Here is a 26,021-nt window from a genome sequence, read left to right on the forward strand (position 1 = left end):
TTTTAGTTGCATACAGTTCACATTAATGTAGCAGACAGAATCTGGCTTATAAACTGTAAAAGTGGTTAAACACATTTTAAGGTATAAGCTACTTTATCCACAGACCTGCAAGTTTCTAGAAAGCACTTACCTTGATATGTCTAAAAACCATAACATTTAATGGATGCTTTTTTATGCAAATAGATTCTGCTTAGTAGCAGAATAAGAGGTACAAGGCTGGTGGACTGTTTTGAAGTGTGAAAAAGGGCCCTATGTTTGTTTTTTTCGAGGCTGAACTCTTAATTCCTCACCCTGCTGCTCATGCAGCTTGGGCCAACTAAAACTCACACAGCCCGAAGAGCTGCCAAGAGCCCTTATCAAAGCTTGTAGCAGCTTCTCACGCGATTTATGGAGTCTCAAATACTCTAATACACACACATGCATATCTCCCCCTCCACCGAGAGGAGCTGTAGCTGGGACCCGTTCTTGGGAAGACACAGTGAGCCGGTCCTCTCCGGAAAGCCCGAGAGTGAGAAGAGGGCATGAATCTGGTCTCCACTCTGGCTCTTGATCTCCGGGGTTCATCCAGGCACTCGGGAGAAGGATTTAATGACCCGCTCCGCCCCTACTCCCCCCGCCCAGGCAGCTCCGGGCGGCTTTCGGTCACACGAGAAGGGAGTGGGGGGGAATGAGCCACTGCGGCGGCTCCCCCCTCACAGGAGGGGGAGGAGGAAAGGAGGGAGGGCAGGAGGGAGGGAGAAAGGAAAGCGGGCAGGTGACACCGCGCTGGGTTGCTCGGGCTCGGCGGCAGGAGCGCGGCGGCCATGCACGTCAATGGGAAGGTGGCTCTGGTCACCGGCGGGGCGCAGGGCATCGGACGGGCTTTCGTACAGGCGCTGCTGGGAAAGGGCGCCAAGGTAAGTCTCGGGAAGCGCGCCATCCCTCCCCTTCCCTCCCCTGCCCTTGCCTCCAGCCAGCACTCCCGTGGGTGCGAGGTGGTGGCAGCCCCCGGGGCTCGGCTCGGCTCGGCTCGGCGGGGGACCCGTCCGTCTGTCCATCCGCCCGCCCGCCACTCGTTTTCCTCCCTCCCCGCTCAGGTAGCCCTCCTGGACCGCAACTCCGAGGCCGGACAGGAGAGCAAGGCGGCCCTGGACGAACAGTTTGAAGCGCAGAGGACGGTGTTCATCCAGTGTGACGTGACGGATCAGGAGCAGCTGAAAGGTAGGGAAATCCAGCGCTGCGCTCCGGTGTAAAGCGCAGCGACCGGAGTGAGCCCGGTCTGCCGCACCGGTAAGAGTGCGCTGAAAGGTTCTGGGGGACAGCCTGCTCCCGACCGCTTCTGACAGTGACTCAAAAAGGATTTGTTTCTGAACCTGCAGATGTGAAATATTACTACCACAATTTCACCCTTTTCCTTCGCACATGGGAAAGAAAAGCCAAAGAAATCCTTTCTATTGAGGTTTTGTGCGTGATATTTTTGCATTAAAGCCTCTGTAGAAGATAATTGTTATTTTATGAGTAATATATATAAACTTTAAAGCTCAGACTTGGTTTTTATGAGGCTTCAGTACAGATTCCAAGCTACATTCCCTCATAATAAATGCTGTGCTGGGTTGCAGAGCTCCTTCCATCCAGCACACTTACTTTCATTGCATGCTGCCACAGCTGAAAGCAGAACTGCCACAGTTGAAAGCAAAAAATAGCATGCTACTATACTGTGATGTTATCTGTGGGGTGACAACACCTCACACACATTTTGCAGATGCAGGGAATGCAAGGAGCTTCCCTCATGGATGATTTGCACTTCTGTTTTCACTTAGTGAAACAGTGTACCCTAATGAGTTCCTAGAATATCATATAATGTTGATGCACACCCTTCACAATATTTCATAACAGGCACATCACTTCATCAAAGGTTCATTATTAAATGATACAATCATAGGTAGTGACTCAGATACAGATTTGGACATCCCTTTTTTCAGCACTCTTTCCCCAGATTAATTTCTGCCAAACTAGATGTGAATATTTTTAGCTCTGTTTTTGTTCGCTAAACTTCACTGGTCACTTTCTCAAGAGTGGTCATTGAGCATATCCATTCCTCTTTTAGAAAACATTACAGTTATTCCAGAATTCAGCAATATTGTTTACAGTTCCAAGCTAGCATGACTATGCCTAAGTCCATAGCTTTACAGTGCCTGTCTGTAAGAGAGATGCTGGACTTTAAATATGAGATCTTCTCTAATCAGCTTACAAAGTCTTTATCAGCTAGGTTGATTATTGACTGTTTCTCCAAGTGGGAGGAGTAACCTAGGAGCAAGAAAAAGCATCCTAGGGGTAGGAGTAACATCTGCTGTAGCATGGGTGTTGCCCCAGTGTGCCTTCTCTCCCACAATTCCTCCTTTCTTTAGTGCCAGGGTAGTGCAGGACCAGTAGGGTGTGAACTGGGAGCTGGAGTGAGCAGAATGGGTCAGGAAGGGAGGTGTTAGAACCAAATTAGTAGGAAAAGAGTAGGATTGGAATGGGCTCTTGCAAACAGAAAGAGCAGCTGTTGTATATGCTTCTCTGATAATCATATTAATCCTGTTGTACATTTCTTACCATAAATTTGCAACCATGTCTTACAATCTTTTTGGGTTTCTATGTTGGTTTTGGTGGTGTTTGTTGTTTGGGGGTTTTCTGACTGCTTTATTTTCAATTTTTTCACTTGTAATTGTATGCTACTGCTTAATGAATTTAGATTCATTTCATACCTAGTGTTTAAAGGTCTTATGGGATGAATTAAGTCCTGTATTTTATGTTAAAGGTCATGTGCAAGAATGCAGCCTCTTTTTATAACTTTAGCCCTTACAGTAGGAAACAAGTCCCAATACTAGAACTAGTATCTGTAGGTACACAAGGTTTATGGGTAGGAAATCAGCTGCTTCATCTACTTTCAAGTCTTACCTGTACTCTTTTCTCTGGTGGTTCTTTCAGTCTCCTACAAAAGTCTTCTATTTTGTCCTACTTTTGAAAAATCACCATACATTTACTTTTGCTTTCCAAGGATATCTAAGAAGCTCTTCTATAACTGCTGTTTGTGCTTGGTTTCCACTGTTTTTCTTACTTTTCCTTTAAAATGGAAACTCCTCTTCATTTTTATTTTTTCACTCAGTGTTTCATATGATCATCTGCTTTTAATTTTTATGGTTCCATAAGCACTAACTAGCGTGCAATGTAAAGGAACATTTGAAAAGGCAAAAACAAGTCAGCTTAGACTGATGTGTGAGTGAGAACTTTACTAAGAATTTACAGCGAGTTTCTTCTTTTTGGGGATAGGTAAGAGATGGGATTACTGTAGACAAACTTTTACCAGAAATATTCCAAACATAGATATGAAAACAGCTGAAAAGCATTTGGCTCTTTTCTCAATGGGTAAATTAGAAAACTACAGTCAGTCCATGAATCTAATAAACAAATAATTAGCAAAATTACTATTATGCCTGGTGGGTTTTGAAGGCAAAAGATTCTGTTAAGAATTAGGTTGATGAAAGATGTTATTTAGAGAAGGCCTAAGAGGGAATCATCCAGTTTCCAAAATTTGGAAGTTAATTGAGGACCCAAATGGTATTTATTTTACTCATTGAAACTAAGTTAAATACTCAGTTCTGCTCGTAATAAAGCCAAAGGTTTCCATTTACCCTTGTTGATGCAGGATTGGTGAGAGTTAAGTTGAGAAAAGAGAGAAAGAATTAGCAACAAACATAAGAAAAGCCAAAAAGGCAGACAGCCAAAACTAGAGGATTTAGTAATATTACAATATTCTAGTATGGAATAAGAATATTAGAAAAATCTGTACAATAAAGGCAATTGGACAAATAAAACCTTTTCCATCAGCTGCCTAGCTCTTGTTTTGATGTGAAGAACATGATGGACCTGCAGCATTCAGGCAAAGAAAAGGCTGTAACAGTACTGACTGTTTTTCTTGTCTGGTACAAGAAAAAACTTTGTACATCCCTCCAACTGCTGTAAAAATATGTAGGTGTCTGAAAGCTGCTGTTATGCTCCTGAATAGCCAAATACTAAAGATCAGAGAATGAATATGTTCCTGGGATCATCTTTCAGTGAAATAGTTTCATTAAGACCTATCAAGCATAATTTCAGTACACCTGAAACACTGTAGATTTTCAGTCAGTCATCAAACAATGTTTTTTAAAATAATACTCTGGAGGTGGTGTCTTGGTTTACATAATAATAAATATTTAGTGATAAGAATCAAGGGAAAACCAAACAAGCTATATGGACATGTCAGATAATGTCTTTAGTCCTGGAAAATCTTAGTTTGGAATGAACATCTGGGAGTCATCCAACTACCCTGTCAAAGCAGAGGCAGGCTTGATGAGTTTGCTCCTCACTATGACATCATCATGTTTTTCCACAGACATCTTTTATTTCAGTTCTAAACCTTGTCACCTGGGAGAACACAATGTCATTGTGGAAGTTTCCCAGTTCTTTATTTTGAAATTCTTTGGAAGACAGGTCACTACTTTTATCATCAAAATGAAGAAGATTTAAATTTGAGAAACAGATTATTAAAGTTACCCGACAAGAAAGATGTATTACATTGTATCCATAAATATATACATTTAAACAAGAATCATGATCAATTATTTGTATTTGAAATATTTATATTCATTATTCATTAAATAAAAATTGGACTGAATGAAGAAAATTGTTCTGAACACATGAAGCTTTTTACTTGTCATTTAAAATAGATGGTGTCAAATCTTAAATTCGCTAACTGTGTCAAACTGTTACAAATCAAACTGTAAATGCTTAATTTACATAATTAGGGTGTCAAACATCCTATCTAATGTAAAATGTATAGATGATAAGAACTTTTATTAGCTCCTCTTATCAGACATCACAAAACTGAATGAAAAGGTAACTATGGTATCTTAATCCTTTCAGTTTCCCTCATTATGTCTAATATTAGTGCATATTAGATAAAGCATTTAATTGCATGTTGCTCATTAGTGGCTAAGAAAACAATGAAGACATTTTGATAGACTAATAAAGCATTAATTTGTACACATGTACTTTTATGTCTTACTTTCCACAAATGCTAAGAAATTTCACCCTTGGATCTTCCTATAGATGCTTTCAAAAAAGTAATTGAACATTTTGGAAGGCTGGATATTGTGGTTAATAATGCTGGAGTGAACAATGAGAAGGACTGGGAAAGCACTATACAAACTAACTTGGTAAGCATTATCTCCTTTCACATGTTCATATTTAAAGCTGGAATACACTTAACAGCCTTGGCTTGTACAGACTGTGCCATATGACAGAGCATTAATTATCGGATTGGTAAGCACAGCTATTGAAACAACAACCATGTAACTGCATGTGTACTAACCAAAGAAAGGGTGTGTGGTGGGTCCTTTAAACTGTCTGAGACATGCAGCACTGCGTAGAAGTACTCAGGCTATCTATCACCAGAAAACGTTCTTTTTCTATAAAACACAATGAAATTCTAAAGAGGAGTAACAATCGACTGCCAAAGCAGTAGAGCTGCATCCACAGTGGGCCCAGTCTCTTTATATGAAGGTTTTAGAACATTTTAGTTACTTGTGAGACTCAGCAGGCCTGCATTAGAGGATAAATTGCCATTTGCCGTTCAACCAAGAGCTCCACATTTTCTTCACCAATGAAGCAACCACATAATCTGAGCCATTTCACCATCATCACTGGTAGAAGCACACCTCTTAAGAGCACTTACTTGTTAAAACCCAGTACGTTCAACGAGCTTGTAAAATTCATTTTTGAACAGACTATTACCAGTTCTTTGATATAAGAACCACAATATCTGTTTCTCAATTGAATTTTTTTTAAATTTGTAGTATATTGCTGGGACATCTAAGCTCCAAAGGAAAGACCAACTTTCTAGGTTAAAAAAATTCTGACCAACTAGTATTCTACCACCTGTGAAGTCCTAATTCAATGGTGATTCAACAAGTCACCCCATGATCATACTTACTGCAAAGAAAGTAGCAAAAGGAAGCTTTGAAGAGTGAAATGTGAAGATTTCTCATTTGGAATTTGTCAGGCAACAAGAAAGCTCAGAATAAGAAAATTGAGTTTGTTTTTGTCAAAAATTTTGAGGACCAAACTACCTGTCTTTGAATCCTAATGTCTCCATGAAAACAAACTAACAAAACAACCCCAGGACAAGTAAGACAAACTGTATATGAGAGAAGTTACAGAAAAATTAATGTCAAAATAGGTATTTGGGAAAAAAATTACGTTTCATACCACCTTTCTCTTGACCTTTTATATCTGTCTATTCTTCACATACTCTTCAAGATTTAAGTACATATATTTCTTCCTCCTTCTCTAATTTCTACAATGTGCTGAAAAATCAAACATCAGGAAACTTCATATTGTGAAGTAACAGGACAACTGTCATCCTCAGTGATATGCAATACCAATATCTATTAATACAGATCCCTTGAATTTGAAAGAAGACTTTATCTGTGCTCTAGACAACTTATTTCTCTCTATTTTTGTGCCTGGTTTTAACACAAGATATAAGTTACTGTAGACATCCATTGACCTATCAAATTTGCAAACACAGATAGTCATCACTAGAAAAAGCGAAGTCCATGTGAGAAACATATTTGACTGTCACCCACCTTACAGTTTAGCTCAAAAAACTAAAGGCACTTCTGATCATGAAATCTTGAAGATATTTACTGTCGGGGTAAATAATGTGGTGTCTTAATAATTTTTCAGTGACAAGAGCTTCAAACAGAAGACATTGAGAACCTCCTTCTGCTGTTTTGCAGACAACACCAAGTTGGGTGGGAGTGTTGATCTGCTGGAGGGTCTCTACAGAGGGATCTGGACAGGCTGGATAGATGAACCAAAGCCAAGTGTCTGGGGTGCAGTAAGGCAAAATGCCCAATCCTCACTTTGTTCTCAACAACCCCATGCAGAACTGCAGGCTGCAGGAAGCATGGATAGAAAGTAGCCCAATGGAAAAGGACCTGGGGGTGTTGGTTGACAGCCAACTGGTTCAACGTGAGCCAGCAGTGTGCCCAGGTGGCCAAGAAGGTCAATGGCATCCTGGTTTTTACCAGAAATGGTGTGGCCAGCAGGAGCAGGGCAGTGACTCTCTCTCTGTATTTAGCACTAGTGAGGCTGCACATCAAATTCCATATTCAGTTTGAGCTCCTCAGTACCAGAAAGACACTGAGGTATAGGAGAATATCTGAAGAAGGGCAGCTAAGCTGGTAAAGGGTCTTATAAGGAGCAGCTAAGGGAGCTGGGGTTGTTTGGCCTGGAGGAAAGGAGTCTCAGGGGAGACCTTATCACTTTCTAAAACCACTTGAAAGGAGGTTGTAATGAGGTGAGGGTCAGCCTCTTCTTCCACGTTAGTGATAGGATGAGGAAATGGTTTGAAGTCGTGCCAGGGGAGGTTAGACTGGATCTCAGGAAACATTTCTTCACCAAAAGGGTTGTCAAGCATTGGAGCAGGCTGCCTAGGGAAGTGGTTGAGTCACCATCTCTGGAGGTATTTAAAAGACCTATAGATAGGGTACTTGGGGTCACAGTTTAGTGGTGGCCTTGGCAACGCTGGGTTATCAGTTGGATTTGATGTTCTTAAAGGTCTTTCCCAACCTAAACAATTCTAGGATTCTATTTTTTTTTCTTATTACAAGTCATTGAGCAAAAGCAGACCCTAGGTGAGTTTTTTGCTTTTTGTTGAAAGGAAAAAAATATGTCTGAAATACATGTTTTAAAAATGTCTCTATTTCCCTGATGTGGGATATTTTAAGTATTCTTTGTATTATTCCTAAGAACAAGAATAATTGCTACAGTCACACATTGTGATACACATAATACACATATTTTTTATTTTAAAAAGGGAAAATAAGCCCTCTACATTCCAGTTGTTGTCTTAGTGATATCATTTATATATTGAAATGACAAATATTCCTTGCCCCAGTTTAAAGTACAAAGTACAAAAGTAGAGCAGTACAGAGCAAGATAAATCAGAACAAACACATCTGGGGTGTGTTCTTTATGGCTAAAACAGTTCACAGAACCGGTTGGTCTTCAAGAATATTTTTAAAGGAGTGTAAGGAAGTTCTCTGCTAGTACTGCTTGAGAAAGCATGAAGAACAGAAATGAAGAAGCAAGTTCAAAAACTAGGACTTAATTTGCAAGGAAAAAGAGGAAATAGAACACAATTCCTACTTGTATCCATTACAGTTTCCCAGGAGCAAGAAAAGACAACTTAATAAAGATGGGGATGGGGGGTAGAAGGAGTATCAACTGCTAAAAAGGTATTTCTCTTGCAGTGTTTTCCACCATTTTGCTCCATTTTGTGCTAAACATCCATATTTTCATTACTTTATAAATATTTCTGTTACTTTCTTTTGTTAAGTATTCCAGAAATGCCATCTATTTGTCACCTCAAAACTCCAAAGCTCGCGGTGTGAACTTGATCGATATCAGCTTAATCAACAGCCACTTCAACTGCTCATACCCATATGAGTGTTCACTCCTGTTACTGTGGTGCAAAAGAAAAAATCCATACAGGCATTCCACTTTAAACAGATATTACCAGTGTAGTTTCAAGAGTTCACCACACACAAACATACTAATGCACAGAATAGCACAGGGGCATATGACACGATCTTATCAAGAGTCCTACCTACAGCCCTCCAGCATAAGAATAGTGTTTATTGCTTTCAACTTCATATGAACTTTTACCTTAGGGATCCAAAAATTTCATAATCTGACTTTTTTCTCTTCAAATCCCTAAAGCAAGAAAAGGGCCCACATCTTTATAAGCCTTGAAAATATATGTTAGTTAAACACAATTGGGTATTCTAAGAAATTTCGGTAATTTTATCTTGTGTTGATGATGTAGGCTTTCTGGAACCACTGTAATTAGAGTGGCCACTATAACTACAATATCTTTTCTCTGTACAAATGCGCTTAAGCACATTTTATATTTAAGACAATCCCCCAAATTACATGCAGATTCCCTTTTTATGTTCATGTCACAGGTTTCTGAAAACTGACATAGCTTGCAGTATACAGTTCAGTGTAGCAGGACTGGTATCACATTTTCTTGCATTTTAAGTATTACCTTAAACAAAAATTCAGAAGCACTTTATGTGACATTTTGACTACCTCCTTGTTTTATTATGCCAAAAAAATTAATTTTGTAGATATATTTAAACAAATTTCCCAAATGTAATTACACAGATTTATGAAAAAATTTGAACTCAAAATCACAACTATCTCCTGGTTTTGTGATGATTTTGTACACTTTAATACATTCTGGCAAAACTTTAAATTGCAGGCCAGAAATTGGGCGCATCAAAAAAAAACCAGTCACATGGGATCCAATTATTTAAGCATTCCCCAGAAAGAAGTAGAATTCAAATGCGTTACGAGACAAAATGTAGCAATACCCAACAATTCCAAGATTTTACGTTTTTTATGGGTTTGCATAAGTTATTTCCATAAATGAGAGAGGTAACAATTTGCATAAATTTAGAAAAGTTACTAAAAGAAGTCTACCAAATTCATGGTTTGTCCCTGAAAAATATTTGGATTGGAACTACAGAGAAGATAATGCAACACTGTATATTTATGTGTGACTCCTTTCAATATAGCTCACGGTGCAATAAATGTTCCAGTAATTAGCAAACCTTGCAAAATCAGTTTGCTCATCAGTAAGGAAATATTCCTCAAAAGGGCAGTTAATGTCTTGGCAGAAACCAGAAGGGTAACTAAGTACACATCAGAAGTGATTAACTGAATTTATTTTTGGGACAAAGACTTCATGATCATCACAAGGCTGTTCCACTGTGCAAGCCATACAAAGGATCCCTTGGGAGTATGCTGCAACCTTCGTCTGGTCCATACACATTGCTTGCCTTTCCCAGTGTACCAGGAGAAATGACAAGGACTGAACTTTCATCCCAAAATAATCTGACCCAGACACACAGCTGGATTCAGCAGCTGGAAATAACCAGTGGATCCCACAACACAGACAAAAGCAAGCACTGTTTCTTAATGCCACCAAACAAACCAAAACAAATTGCTATCTGTAGAAGATAAAATGGTATATGTGACTGGTTTACCACGCTTGCCTTCTAAGACAACTAGAAATTCACTAGCTTAGTTGCTTATTCTTCAGCATAATTTTATATCGGGGGACCAAGTGTCTATGGAGAGATGCAGCCAAAAAGAGATACTTCCTTTGAAATTAGTGACATGAGGGTCAATCCTCTAAGTGCATAAAGAAGCATATAGGTATAATTATTTTTGTTGTTCATATTGCATTAGGAAGGAAACAGTGACCTACCTTAATCGCAAAGTCAATGAAATTTTTAGCTTACAGTTTTAATGTATGTTTATAGCAACCACAGTTGAAGTACAGTGAAAAGCAAATGTCTTTAAACTAAGAACTTAAGCTTAGCTATTCAAATGTCCTTCGCGAATAGAGGTGTGTGGAGTGGAGAGGGGGGAAGTAAAGAAAACTACCATGAAAAAACTAAAAGATAGTGTTTCACTCCAACCTTGTAAAAAAAGCTATGGATTTGCAGCAAATGAACAAATCCTACTGCACACTCCTTTCTCCTTTTTACCTCTCCCTCCCTAGACTTCTTGTTTTCCACAGTTTGAGCTGGAAATTCAAACTCAAGAGCCTCCAATTTCATTTCATAGAAATTAAATTAACTTCTACATAGCAATGCCAAGGGACTTGCATGCTTGCTACAACTTGTCTACTTCCTAGAAAATATACATTAAAAAAAAAATCAGTCCCACCTTTCTGTCCAACAGCAAAATGCTAAAATTTTCCACGGGTACCACTAGCAGCACTTAGTTTCAGACTTTTGAACTCTGTCTTACGCAGTTTACAAGGTACTTTAAATGTTTCCTTATAGATAGCCATCAATTTACAACATCACAGTATGAAAGGCAAATGATCTTGGTTCAAATTCCAGCTCTGTGCTAACCTGCTTTATGAAACCACAAGTCCATGGCTCTTTCATTTTTGTTCATTATCCCTAGCACTGAACTATGTTAGCTCAGGAACCTATATAAAATGTTAGGACTGATTACCCTTTTTTTCCCTCAAAGGATTTCATATTGCTGTACCATCTTAATAGCAATATAGCACTTATCTTCAACACTGAATGTGCTAATACATTTTCTCAGCATGAAATACTAGCATGCATAAGGAGACAGCAGAAGTATCAGACAGAGGTGGAAGGGAAACCTTATTAGATAGGTAAAACTTTTGTTAAATAGGAGTTGGAACACCTGCCTTGAAACACTAGAAGAAAGCACTGTGTACTAAGTTACCTTCAAAGAAATTGTCACTTGCAAAAGATGATGATTAATGATGTTCTGAGCACCATCACTGAAGAACTTTTTTTTTTCTTCTTTTTTTTTTTTTAATGGATAAAGCTAGAATGGAATACAAAGTATGAGAACTGAGTTAGAGGTATAATGTTGGAATGCAAGAATTTGTACACATTGGCTGGCATTGGTTCCCAAAAGAGAAAAAAATGAATTAGTGCTCTATTGAAGACTTGGAGTCTAGTTAGAATCAGAGTTTCAATATATGATTTCCTTTAGAATAATACAATTAAAGCTATACAGCCATGGGATACATAGAAATGTCAAGAATCAAGGATTTTTAAAGTTTTATTTCTGATTTTGACACTGATACCTAAATTGCCATTTAAGAAATCATTAAATAAGCTAGTGATTATTGATATGATACTCTCAAAAGCAATCGCAAATGCTCAGAGTATTTGCATAATTATTTTACAATGTTTATCATGCTGTCAGATACCACTTTGAGTTTATTACTTTATAGTACTTTAGAAGGTCTGATCTCTACTTTAAGTATGTAATTTATAAAAACTAATGGTCATATTATAACTTTATTGGAAAGAATCCTAAATTTTCCACTGGTATTTGAAGAGTAAAATTGCCCTCTTGGGAGACCACTCAGACTTCCAGTGCACCTTGATGGCCTATCTTCATTATGTGCTATAGTAAAACACTGTATACTGGTAAGAAAATAAACAGCAGTGTTGCTAAATCACACAGTTTTCAACAGCTAGAAGGACAGTAATTTAGATTATTTTCTGATTTTAATGATACTAGTTTTTCATAGCCAGGGTCAAAAAAAACTGTGTGAGAGTCATCTGTCCTAATTCTTGATTAACCTACATTTAATTACAAATCTGACAACTTTCATACTCTTTGTTCTTGACATGTTTATGAACAACATCCATTCCACTAAATGCAGCTTTAAACAAAGGAACTGTAAAAATTTCAGCTCTGAATTGCTTTCCTGTACAGTCTCTCAGCATATTTTTATCTTAAACCAAGTCAGACAATTTTTTTAATTAGGTAATTTTAAAATTCACTTTCCCAGAATTTCTATTTGCAACAGACAAGCTATGAATTATTGTTGGTTAAGAGCATGGAATTAAATTATTTTAGAAGTTCAATTAGAGAACTACACAATCTGAAGAGACTTTTAGTTTCTTTCAATTTATGGAAAGGAAATGAGAGACATTTTTAATCATATCCCAAACCCAGAAAACTGTGCAGAAAACACATAATTCTTTGCCCATCTCACTTGCTATTGTGTATTTCATGGTATAAGGAAGTAACAGACGATGATCTTTCTTTTAGAGTGCAGACTAATCATTCTGACGTCAACAATTAGGAATCCAAAGTCACATATGTGAGGAGGCCTGAGGCTGCAATTTGTGCACTCGCGAAGATGGATTTCATAACAAAACCAAAATCAAATGTGCTATTGTTCTTTGGAAAACAGTAATCCAAATACTTTTTTTCTTTGGGAAACCTCTTTCCCATTTGAGTGTTTGACACCCAGATATGAGGAGCCAGCTTCCCTTCATGAACTCAGCTGGATCAACAGGCTCAAATGGAAAGAGGCACTAAGTCTGCTAAGCACACATTGTTGACTTCCATACTATAGTAAGTTCTGCCACCGCTGTCTTCCTTGGGGAACTATTGAGAGAATTTTCTCTCCTGGAGAGAGGTGGATTCTGGAAAGAGAATGGGAAATCTATCACGCAATACTTTTCATCTGAAGTGTCACCTGCTGAGTATGCAGACAGATAGGTTCTTCTCACCCTGGATTTGAGGTTCAGAGTTTATCTATCTACAGAATATAGTAATTCTTTACTTTACCAGCCTAAACATCATAAATAGCCACTTCACCCAAAATCAGTCACAGTCAATGAGGTATTTGCAAGGATTACAGGTAAGGATTACAAGGATATAGCAGGTGTAAGGGGCAATATCCAAATGGAAGTCTGTCTTTATTCTGAAGACTACATCTCACAATACCTTTGTGTAAAGGAGAACATGCTTCCAGCCACTTGAATAAATACTAAGTTAATGGATTCTAGAGACAAAAAAAGAACAATACAGTAATTTTCATAAGAGAGTCAAGCAACTCACTTTTTTTCTTGTTTTATAATTGTAGTTTTTACAAGGACTAATCTAGCTCTATTATCTCTTAGAAGGCTGGAGGAATAGAAAAATCCTTAAGGAGCCCCAAGCTGCTTCCTTCTTCAATTGATTTATGTTCTCTAATCATCCTAAGTGGAATTCTCTTTCTCTGCTCAACAGGCTGAGCCACTGCTCCAGGGCATGACAGGACCTGCACCTGCTCTCCACAGACAACATTAACCCCTTTCTTTCTAAAATATCTTTTGTACAACCCCTTTCTTTCTAAATATCTTCTGTACAGCCTATCATAAGTATATATTAAAAAATACCACCCACCCTTAAGTCCAAATCTAATTTCAATTGAGGTGCCAGTTAGTTCATGATCAGAATAAGTATACCTTATGGCAACACTACTGGACATTAACAGTCTTGGGTTAAATAAATCAAATTTATATGTGACAATCAACATTAAACAGCACTAGATTACCTTTACAAGAGGATTTGCTACTTTCCATAACATGTAAGAGAAATCAGATTTACTTTGGTATGTTTCAAGACTGAACAACACTGAAGAGAATTTTGAAAAACAGAAAGTTTCTGTTAAAGCATCTGTTATAGCATCCTTTTGATAATAATCAAAATATTTTTAAAAAATATGTTAGCTGAAACAAAACTTGCCAGGAGAGAAACAAAAAAAAGCTTTTCTATGCTGTAACTGTTTCACTAAAGTTACTGTCTTCCACCAGGAGCCCTTGCTGCTGCCTTTCTCTTACTGTTTGGTTAAATCTCAGATAAAGTGACTCACTCTCTGGGAGAAACTCTCTCTCATGATTCATCCAGGAGGCTGATAACCCCAGGCTTGTCTGAAGTTCAGTGAGAGGAATCCCAGCAGAATTTCTAACTGCATTAGGGATCAAAACCAGATTTTAAGGAATCAGTATTATATAGGTTTCAGAAATTTTCTTTTTCTTCAAAATACTTTCTTAAAAAAAAAATAATTGTAAAAATCACATACTGCAACTAATATTAAGCTAACAATATTTCACATCTCTTAGAATGCTTTTTTTACCTTATCTGTATTTGCCTGTTTGGGCTAATTTTCATTTGAGAGGACTAGTAAAGCTCCCATAACTTTAGCCAGAAAATAATACAGATCTTTAATATCCTGGGACCAGAAATATATTCTTAATCTTAAAAACTGTAAACTTCTTGTGACTTGAGCCAAATGCAGTTTTAAGTGTTAATGTTATTTTCAGATACAGTCTGTACAGTTTTTTATTATGTATAACAGCATGTCTCAACAAAAATTATGGGATATAGATCAGTTCATCTGCCACTTACATTTTTAGATAAGGTGTGTGTTTGATCTATAATTTACTTATTTAATTTCTTTCGTGGCTCTTATTTCACTTTGCAATATTTTAGTTTGATTATTGATATCTTCTTAAGAAAAATAAGTAAACTGCTATTACTTCTATTTATTGCAGTCCCACTTCTGAAGTTATGGAGTTGCAATACTGTGGAGTGTCTTTTGTGTTTACAATCTTCAAAGTATAAATAGGATCACTGGTAAAGCAATACAGGTTCTAAGCACCACAATAAAAGCAAGTTTCAGTTTGTAGGAGCACAACAGAAAGATACTTTGTATACCATAAATAATTCAGTAAGATATTTCAATAGTTTCAAATAATCTTTGAATATCTTTGATAATTCCTTCCCCTTATACCAGACATCTGTGATTAGAGGAACCTACCTTGGCCTAGAATACATGAGAAAAGGAAATGGAGGCAATGGAGGAGTAATCATTAATATCTCATCCTTGGCAGGTGAGAATATTTTCTGCAAAACACTTCCTACTACTTTTTTTTCTAAAGTAAATGAATAATACTTGTCAGTCGTATTTTTTCTTCTTTCTTATGGCTCTTCCCTGTTTATTTTTCCATGTTTATATTTATTTTGACCTGGTTTTCATCATAGCAACAGAAGCATATCAAATCACTACAACTTTCATTTGCTTTTTTAAGCATACTTCAATAGAAAAATCAGTAATTTTCCTAACCTATCGGTCTCATATTTAAAATCTTGCGCATGATATAAATTCCTCCATTCAATTCCATAGGAGCACAGTTGTAGGAATATCTAAGACTAGACTGTATCTACTCTACTAACGAAGATTGTCATACACCCATTCTGTTCCAAGTCCTCTCAAATGTGATCTACTTGAGCTTGAGAAGTCATAAAATTAACATATTTCACCGAGCTTAAGCAAGTGTTTTCTTTGCTCACTCTTTGTCTATGCTATAATTGTGTTTCAATTTATCGGCATAAAAATAGCATTATATGGGTCAGGGTTATTGCTGCTCAGTTGTGAGGCAGAATTCTGCACCATTTCCTGTGGCACACTCAATGTTGCAATGACTGGGTTCACAGTAAAAAAGCACAGCTGAAGGGGAAACTATATATGGACAATGATGTCATCTGACAACCTACCTCAAAAAATGTGTGGGGAAGTACTTGCATTCTCTCTTTTTTGTTTGAAGAGTTTGTTCTCTCTTTTTACTGTTATACTGTCTGGGAAAAATAATATATATGCTAGTTTACACTTGGATTGTCAGAGCTTTCTTTGGTATCTGTGCAGATTACCAAATTAGAGCAATTTTATTCCAAGATATTCCTATCTGTCTTAACAATGAAAAGCCATTTAAGAGCACTGGCCATAGTTACTGACTGTGGATAGGTGTGGATGTTCTGAGTATTAAATTCTCCTGTAAACCTTAGCTTTTGTGATAAAAAGTCTAGTTCACCCTGTTAAGATAATGCATATGGATCTGGAGGATCTGACTTAATACATGCACATATCTCATACGGGTGAGAGGTTCTTTATTAAAAGCCTCCGTGTACTTTTAAGTCAGCATTTGTAACACTGCCTAACACATTGCCCACTGACGCCTCTAAGTTTATCCCTATTGGCTCGAATGGACATTGTATGGGGATCAAATTAACCTGAAGGAACTGCTGTTGCAGTACAAGAGTTCATCAGCACAAGTAAAAGATTAAACATTTTCACAGGAACACTGGTGCCCAGGCAGTGCTTAAGAAAGGGCAGAGGTAGCAAGTAGTTTGATTCCTTTTTTAAATAGTCTCACATAAACACAAAATGACTTTGTTTTTAAGACCTAAAAGCTTGGCTGTTCTGTTTGTTAAGAGCTTGTAAGAGCTGTTTTAATTATTTGATTAAAATTTGCATTTATTTACTTAATTTTTTAACATTAACATTGTGCCATTATGATTGTGGGTATCTGACAAAACAAAGTGTTCTTTGTTTTGTTTTCTTTTACATGGCTTGTATTTAGGAATTGTTTCCAAGGGCATAAGAAAAAACACACTTTAAAAGCTAACATATACTAAATTTATTGCTTACTTATTTACTACTACTTGTGCTTTATGACTCTAATTCTCCTTTCCAGTTTGAAGGTCTAGGTCCTGTGGTTTATTCCATATATGAAAGGCAAACTGCCATTGGCTTGCTTACTATTCTTTTTGAGTGTTTTCTTAGAACTAGCTTCTGTTGATCATTAAATTTTTGAGTGGCTTTGATCCCCCCTGTGCAAGTTCTCTGTAAGATGCAGACAGCAACTATTCCTGTGTCTTGATGAGCAACAGAAAGAATTGTATTTAGTGCTTACGTAACATTCAATAATAGCTTTACACATTAATTAGTTTCCAGTTCTCTGCCATGGAAATTTTCCCAATGATTTGGACTAGGGACAGAATTAAGCCTTACAGTTTTACATTTTCAAACACCCATGGAACTACTTAAATGCTTCCTATGAAGTCGATGCTTAAAGTGTTCATTCAGCTGGATTAAGCCAGTGTCCACCCTGTCTTTCCAGTACTGGGTCTTCCTTTCTTTAGTCTCTCCACAGGACAGGACTAGGTAAGAGAGCAAGCACTCAGCTGTGTCTCAGATCTATAAATCTGATTGTTATTGGATTTGTGTATTCATATCAAGAAGTAATGCTGCTAAACTGAAATAATGAGAAATGAATTTTACTTCTAACTTGGCCCCCTAAAGACTGCAGGGTTTTGTACTGAAAAAAATTTGATTTCAAATTTAAGGAGTAAAATGTTCTAAAATTTCTTCTGTAGGAAGCTACACATTACCTTTATTTTGTTTAATGGAATAGTTACAAGCAACAGAGAAGCCATACAAAACTAAATTTAACTCAAGAGATTATTTACCTGATTAAATTTAACATTGTCTTCTACCTTGTGGTGGCTGGTACCTTATACTTTTTGCAAGTAAAGGGAGAAACAAAGTCATGCATACACTTTTGTCTTGGTAGCTTTCATATTTTGAAGAAGGTATTTTATAAAACTGAATTTGTATCTGTCTGGATTCTAGCAGACAAAAAACCTTCAGAGTTTTCATAGAGGGCTTAGAAGTGGTAAAATTTTTAGCACACCACCAAGATTGAGAGGTTGTTTGATATGCAATGAATCTGGTCACCTTTCTGTTGTACAGTCATATAAGTGCTTTGATTGCACTCGACTTTGAGCACTCAGATTCCACAAGCAGCTCATTTGTCCTCCTTTTATATGGAAAGCTTCAGCCCAAAGAAATACTTAAAGTACCCATCATAGCAAACAGGCTTTAATAGGACCTGATTCTATATATATTACAAGAACAAAACTAAGAATATGGTATCACAGTGGTACAGGGGAGCAGAAGTGCCAATGGCTGTACAAGCGGGGCCTTAATTTCACGATCATGAAAGAGCTTCCGGTCCCTCCGCTTTATTAAAAGAAGGATACTGAGCAGAATCCAACAGAATGAGGTTAAAAAATTTAGAAACTATTCCTCTGAGACTTCAGTTCACTATTAAAGGAATCATAGAAATGGCACAGCTTAGAATTTCTGCTAGGATTTCTGAGTGTCTTTTGTTTTGGCACTCAGGAGGACTGCTAGGATGTCATGAGGGTATAAAGGGAAAAAATCAGAAGGGCCAAAGTCCAACTAAAAACTAAAAAGGTTAATAAATCTTATTCAAAGAGACTTGTTCAAACCTCTGAAGGCAATATGTGTTCAGCGGGAAAGTATAACTGGGGAAAAATGCTTAATTCTGTTTTCATCAAAGTTCTTCAGCAGACTGAAGGGAAATTTCAGTCTCAACAAAGCTTACTGATAACAATACAAGCTTATTGATACAACTTTCCACTTCCAGTACTAATTTCTCAAGATGTGGATATTGAAACTATTGACCATGATAAATAAGGCATCGGAGTGAGAAGCCTGACACCATGTCTCCAATGGTAGAATGATCTTGCCACTCTAATAACAAGGGGACTAGAGTATTAGCAAGGGCAAGAGCTGTCTCTGTCAACCTGCCAGCAACTGAGAAAAATAAAAAAAGAGCAGTTAACACTGATTTTGGTAAACCAAAGAGCATCTTGAGTCAACATGAAATCATTTGCAATTCACTGTGTAGCAACATCCAGAGAAAGAAAAACTTAGGCATAGCTGCCCCCCTTGTTAAGAGAGATTAAAACACACATATATCACTTTCCAGAAGTACACTAACCCATCCATTTGAACACACTCCCCTTCCTCCCCCCATTATTTTGTGCATAATGTTCTCCAGTCTGTTTCACAGCCTTTCTGCATTGCATAAGATAATTAAATATTCATGGAAGGAGCAAATAGAATCCAGATTTTCTAACAAAAGGATGTCCTAAGTAACATGTTATGAACTCATCTTTGCTTACTGCTTAAATTGAGCAGGCTCAATATCACACAGTGGTTCATCACAAAATACTTGCTAAGAAAGTCCTTAGGACACATCACTAACAAGTTCAGCTCTTTCCAGTGCAGGGAAGTGGCTCAGAAATGGAAAGCCCACACCATGGTTCTCAGTACCAAACTCAGGAAGAAAAGTAAGACAGGGACTAATCTTAGGACTAGTCTTAGCTGCTTGGGCTGAAAATGAGTCAACTGATTATTTCTTTGTTCTCCACTTCAGTAAAAATAATAATTTCAATTAGAAAAGAACTTGCTTTTTTAAAAAAATTATATGTTCCTCCCTTTCTGCTTAGTTATTCTTGCTGTCTTTGCCATTTAAGTAAGTCTTTGAACCTCATTACACTTCATTATTGTGAGCTGTGCCCTTCCTTTGTTTATTTCTTGACTTTGTTTCTCTTCCCTCTCAAGTAAAAAGTAATTTGCCTCACTGGGCTTAAAAAAATAAAAATAAAATTACCTCTAAATTCCTCCTCTGTGTCTCTCACTAAATTGTGCCAGTTTTATTTCTGTTTGCTGCAGCCTAATTGCAATTTTTTTTATCTAAAGTATGTAAAAGTACTTAAGAGTATTTTTAAAAATAGTGTTATAATATTTCTAATATGCTACTCTTCCAATGTTTCCAATAATTTGAAGAATGGTGATGATCATCAAAATTCAACAAAAAAGAGGAATATTAAGCCTGTGTTGTGATCACAACCCACAGGAGACAACACAAAAGCCATTTTCATAAAGTGAGTTCTCAAGCAGAAGTTTAACACATTAGTCCAAACTGATCAAATAAATACAAGTTAAAGAGAACAACCAGCCACTAGGTTTAGTTCTTCACTTTCCACTACTGAACAGTGCTAATAACAGTCTTGGTTTCACTGGATCACCAAGGTAGCATATGAACCAAGATAAAACCTTGAAATTTCAGGTTCGTAATTAGAACTTGGTGCTGTCTTAGAAGGTTTGTTCCTTTAGACAAAACAGATTCCAGAGCAAAGAGCCCATGTAAGTCTCTGGCAAACATATTTTTTCTGGCAAATCCATATTTAAAGCTGGGTAGTGAATTCCTCCTCTCCACTGAGATAAGTCCCTCCCCTTCTTGAATGTATCACTTAAAGATATGAAATATGAAAAATGAAAGTAACCATACTAGATGTGAGTTATTAATTGAGATGACTTCCAATAGAACCAAGCATTAAGGCATCAAAATCACTATCCAGTTTTACAATGGTACATTAAGGAACACAGACTAATTTTATCCTCTAATTTTAGGACAGGTTGAGGTTTGCTATTCATAAGGGCATAGCTTTCAGGTGAAACTACAGCATCCATATGGTCCAGTTCAGCTTTCATTGTACAGTGGAAATTGCTGGCATAATGGGCAGGAATGAATATGCACTCATGATCTGTCATTTCTTCTTGATTAGCTTCTTTGGCCATCAAACTCAGTCTTACTAGAACTAAGTTCTTAATTTTCCTTCAAAACCTCTGTTCTCTCTTCTTTTTCTAGTATAAATAAAAATTTCTGCTCTCCCCCTCTCACCATCCAGATTCACGATGTTAGCAGTCATTTTTTATTTTACTTCTCCTTTTCCCACACTTCCTTTCTGAAGTCACTGTAAATTAAAGCAGGTGTCCAGTTCACATCAGCTAGGGTGTTAGAAATCAAAGATTATCTAAAATACTTCAGATCCTTTATATACCTAAATACTTTACTAATTCATAGAACATGACTTAAAAATCTCATTCTTGAGTGTTTTCTTCCAGATCCTGTCCTCTCTTCTAAGTCATACTTCATAAATAAAACTTTTCCTCTTAAAAGTTACACTTTCATTACTGTTCTTTTGACTCTTTGTGTTTTTATCCAATATCTTTTCCCAGCCTGTCTCAGATTATAAAATATAATCTGCACATTTTTACTACTCTATTTTGTTGTATCTCTATAAATATATCATATTTTTTTTACATTATATACCTATATGTGTGTTTAAGGTAATCATAAATAGGAGTTCTCAACATCTTTATTCAGCTATCTTTTTATTTTAAAGGACTCATGCCTGCTGCATTTCAACCTGTGTACTGTGCTACAAAGCATGGTGTAATTGGATTCACACGATCAATAGCAGTAAGTATGTGTTTTGGAAAAGAGTATCAGCAGCTCCTTCGGAACATGCTGAAGTTTTTCACGTTCCTTCTCTATAGCCACACAACTGGAATTAATTTTCTGAAAGGAAACAAAGTGTCTGAAGCAGTGGAGGTTCCCTCCTTTCACAAAGGCAATCCAAAGATGAAATAAGTATGGCATCTGTGTGTTTATGACCAATTTGAGGTTTTGGGAGCATGGAAGAAAGATGTTGCAAAGTAATTTAAGGAGAGTGGGAGGAGCCCAAAAGCCAAATTCTAATCCAAGCTTTAAAAATTTTTTCAGAACCCCGTCCCAGTCACTTAACATTTTGTTTTCCTTATTTGCCAGTCAGGTTGGTTACATTTTTTAATGAGAAAAAGGCACTAAAGTTTACAAAAGTGACTTGGACTCACCATTATTTATTCTTACTGAGTCTTAATACTCCAAAAAGGCAAAATGATACATTCAGGATGGGACATGTAAGATGACCATACAGTAAGTCTCAGGCTCTGACTCCAAAACTTCCTAGTTAAATTGAACAAGCAGTGTAATAAAGTAACTTGGAGGGAGCAGATATGGTTACTTTCAATAGATTAATCTACTCATATAAGATTTCCAACCTGATTTCCAGAATTATTCACCTAAAATAATACTTTGGATATTTTATCCATATTTTATGCCCCCATGCCCACACAAATTTAACTTCTTTTTCAGATTAACCTTAAGAGAATAGTATGGATAAGTGTTTCATATACCACATTAAACACATCAAGAACCTAACACCTAGGCTTGCATTTTGTTTTTCTCATTATAAATATAGATTACACCATCTAAGTGCAAAAGTAAATTAGAGGAAACACTGTCTTTAAGTAACATAAGAATGTCAAGAATAAAAAGAATAATGAACATAGTGAACTACAGTATTTACCAGGGAAGGCAGTACAGCCTAATGTTGGGCTGGTCTGATACCTAACATCTAGGATTTGATTTTCTTTTCTCCCTCAGACCAAGAGGGCAGACTACCATACCATGAAAATGACATGAGACTTGCATAATACCTGAAAGGATTCCTGTTAAATATTAAAATAAATAGAATGTAGCATTAACATTTATGGTTATTCTTGAATATGTCATGTATAGTTCATAAGTTCTGTGCTGAGAAAGTTCATCCAGCATGCAACGCATGCCTGAATGCTGATCAGACTTCTCTGCTACATACACACTTTAGTAGAACCACAAATGAGGGCACAGAACAACTTGTGCGTCTTGCTTTCATCATGTTCCTGAACTACTTCCTGAAAAAACTAGTGCCTCTTTCCTGGAGTTCACAGGGACTTTCCTGTGGAGATGCTCAGTGATAGCTTCATACACTGGCAGGGACAACAGAGCAACTGGAAAGGTTTAACATTACAGTTCTAGGCATAAAGACTAGATCCTATTTCTGTTGATGTAGGAAGGCAAATACAATCTTAGAGATACTGTTTCTTTAATGCAGAGTTTTATTTTAATAAAAAAGTTCATATATTTGGGAGATTTTTTTTCTTGGTTTTGCTTAGAAGAGTTATCTCCTCACCCTAGAATACTTTTAATGACATGCTAAGAGCACTAATAACAAAAAATATTAGAAAAAAACAGCTTCATGCAAGTAAGAGTGTTGATTTCTTGTAGAATTGTTCTCCCAACAAAACAAACAGTTTTTTTCCTAGTAATCTAGTATGATTACTACAGGAAATGTACTTCAAACTTAGTTTGAAACAAAACAATCAGTAGTAACAAAATCTGCTTACTAAGCAAGGCTGAAAAGTACTTAGTGTTAAATCTCATTATCTAAAAACTTACACAATACTGTCTCAAAATGTTGATGACAAACGTCTAACCCTTTCTCTTTTCTAGTTAGCTGCTAATATGGACAACTATGGTGTAAGACTCAACACAATTTGTCCAGGATTTGTCAACACACCAATTCTTCAGTCCATAGATAAAGAAGAGAATATGGGACAATATTATTCATATAAGGATGAGATCAAAAATATGATGCAGTTCTATGGCGTGATGGAGTAAGTCAAGTCAGATACAGGCTTTTTCCTTTTGTTCATGAGGAACAAAGACATGCAATAGCACTTTTAGAAAAATTAAAATAAAAGGGAAATGCTGCCTCAGACAAAAGACTATCAAATGTGTTATCCTATAAACAAGGAAAAAAAGGAAGACATCTAAGGCTATTTTTACAGCACCACCCTCACAGTAATATATCCCCATATGCATTCCCAATTCCCAGCAAAATGCAAATCAAATTCCTAAGTTAAATACATTGTGTTTAGTTTTTAATAGACCTAGGTGTTCCCTCATAAATTTCTTTAATCAAACATCTTGTGAGATACAAGGTATATAATTTGCATTGGATTTTCACAAAATTTGCCAGTGAAACAAGACAGAAGACCAAGAACTGAAAAAACTGGACTAAGTTCATAAAAGCACAGTAGCAGCCATTGTGCATCAGATCAAAGAGTTATCTGACCCATTACAGTATTGCCAACAAAGGCCAAAAGCAGACATCTTGGACAGCCTGTGAGAACAAGACAAGTATAAAGTGGGGTTTTTTTAACACTTAGTTTCTAACAATTGGCTGCTCAGATGCTTCTGCACAAAGGAAATGCTATGACTGTGTTGGTTTCACCCATACTTTTCCATATGTAAAATACATTGCACCTATTGACCACAGCAAACTGCATGTGAAATTATCCTTATGCTAATTTGTATGTCAGTCCTGGTACAGAAACAGCAGAGCTGCAGATGATTGTGTAAGGATTACTTCTGTCCATTTTCCTGGCAGAGAAAACTTTGATAGGAAGTCCAGTAGCATTTGGATGTCCACAGGCGTTTATCAGAAACTAGAGCAAACAAATGATGATTTGTAAAGCAGCCACTTTACATGTATGTCCTGATTGAGGAGACTAAATATCTTTCCTGAAACACTCAGACACCTCTGCTTTTCTTCAAAGTAAATTTGCTCAAACAAAAATTTGTTTAATTTTCAGGTTATATAGATTTACATTGAGTTTCTTTACTTGTCCTTTTCACGTTTTATTATATCATGAATCTGAAATAACTTTTTTTTTCAGCCCATCAACAATTGCTGAGGGACTGATAACAATAATTGAAGATGATACTCTAAATGGAGAAGTAATGAAGATTACAGCATCCCAAGGGATTCATTTTCAGCAATATGGCCAAACACCTTTTCCATCATCAAAGAGATGAATAATTGTTTTGTGCTAATTACTCCTGGCTTTTCTTAAATATAAAAAGTTTTGAAAAGAGTAATTTTGGGGAAAAGGGTTAATGTTTTATCTAGAGCAGTAACAGTGCTCAAACGTTTGCTATAACAAAGAAATGGGCAAGAAAATCTGGTGTGGGAAGATGTTACCACTCTATTCTGATTATAAAAACACTAAGAAGATTATTTATTTAGTATAATAAACACATTGCTCTGAAGACTTTTTTTGTTGTTTAGTAATAGGAGCCACTTTTTTCATTCTGGTAGTTCTGATCTACAGACTCCAAGTGTATTTTGGTGGACCTGACTTACTTTCTTAAAATTCTTTTCAATGCCTACTTACATTTTCAATTCTTCAGACCAGGAATTCAGTTCAGGAATCTAGCCCATAAGCTCTGTAAGGAGTTAAGAATTTACTTTTTCTTATGAAAATTAAGCAGAACAAGAGGCAAAATTCAAATTCCTTATATATATATACATATATATAAGTATGTTCAAAATTCAAATTCCTGGTGTATATATGCACATATATATTAGTATGTTCCATATCATATAAGAAAGTACAGATTTTTATATTCTTAGATTTTAGGTATTTATAAAATAATCTAGAAATATTTTTGTTTTCTTATATATATATATATATATATATTTGTGTGTGTGTGTGAATTTTCTCTCTCTGTATATAAAAGGATGAATACTTTGGCATTGTTTGAAATGTCTGCTTACTCATTAGATCATATTTTCCAAACCCTTAAATCTAATTTCTTTCCTGATTGATTAAAATATTAATTCAATCCTGAATAATCTGGGTCTTTTTCATGTTTTATACATGTCTGTTTTGGTTTCACAATACATATTCTGAGATGCAGCATGTCATATAGCGGCAATGAAAACAAAAATTGAGCTTCCTACCTCCTGAGCACTACTGGACCTCCTGAATCCAGGTCAATCCCCAGCTACATTTATCCAACAAACCTAGGTACTCCATGGGTTACGTGCCTGACAAAAATAATTTTTTACATGGTCATTTAATTAGGTGATGACCTAAAAAGATTTAATAGCTCCTGAGAAAGTTAGAAAAAGTTAAAATTTACCCTTCTTAGGAGTACAGACTTTAATCTCACAGATCTTTTTTCAGCATTGTATCTGAAATAGTGGAAATACTAGCACCTTCTGTGAAGTTGGGGGGGAGAAGAAAAGAAACAGACACTCATACTTTGAATTACTCATTCTCCCATTTTTTTGGCTATGTTAGCACTATTTTTAAAGCCCATTTTGAATGCACACATGATGCTAGCCACAGCTTTAACATCCCTGGCAGCATCTGCATATCCATCTGGACT

General features: G+C 36.5%; 1 protein-coding gene across 4 annotated transcripts; it reads left to right on the forward strand.

Moving 5' to 3' along the window:
- Positions 1–707: 707 nt before the first annotated feature.
- Positions 708–25,381, forward strand: HPGD (15-hydroxyprostaglandin dehydrogenase). 4 transcript variants are annotated; one of them, XM_008933109.2, is made up of 7 exons: positions 708–896; positions 1,077–1,200; positions 5,113–5,219; positions 15,218–15,314; positions 21,325–21,401; positions 23,295–23,458; positions 24,524–25,381. In XM_008933109.2, the coding sequence occupies exons 1-7, from the start codon at positions 804–806 to the stop codon at positions 24,660–24,662; spliced, it is 801 nt and encodes a 266-aa protein (XP_008931357.1). In that variant the 5' UTR covers positions 708–803; the 3' UTR covers positions 24,663–25,381. The 4 variants fall into 4 exon arrangements, with proteins under 4 accessions (XP_008931357.1, XP_017926230.1, XP_017926225.1 ...); XM_018070741.1 differs by lacking the exon at positions 23,295–23,458 and having other exon boundaries at positions 779–896; positions 24,524–24,654; XM_018070736.1 differs by lacking the exons at positions 5,113–5,219; positions 15,218–15,314 and having other exon boundaries at positions 779–896.
- Positions 25,382–26,021: the final 640 nt, after the last annotated feature.

This window comes from Manacus vitellinus, unplaced genomic scaffold (genome assembly GCF_001715985.3).
Source record: "Manacus vitellinus isolate BGI_N305 unplaced genomic scaffold, ASM171598v3 scaffold_0_pilon, whole genome shotgun sequence".
In the NCBI taxonomy this organism is placed as follows: domain Eukaryota; kingdom Metazoa; phylum Chordata; class Aves; order Passeriformes; family Pipridae; genus Manacus; species Manacus vitellinus.

What these genes read in the sequence shown, in the direction of transcription:
- HPGD (XM_008933109.2), top strand. Translation starts at nt 804, where the DNA reads ATGCACGTCAATGGGAAGGTGGCTCTGGTCACCGGCGGGGCGCAGGGC. An exon ending in TGCTGGGAAAGGGCGCCAAG is followed by an intron (nt 897 to 1,076) that starts GTAAGTCTCGGG and finishes CTCCCCGCTCAG; the next exon opens with GTAGCCCTCCTGGACCGCAA. An exon ending in GCACTATACAAACTAACTTG is followed by an intron (nt 5,220 to 15,217) that starts GTAAGCATTATC and finishes CCCTTATACCAG; the next exon opens with ACATCTGTGATTAGAGGAAC.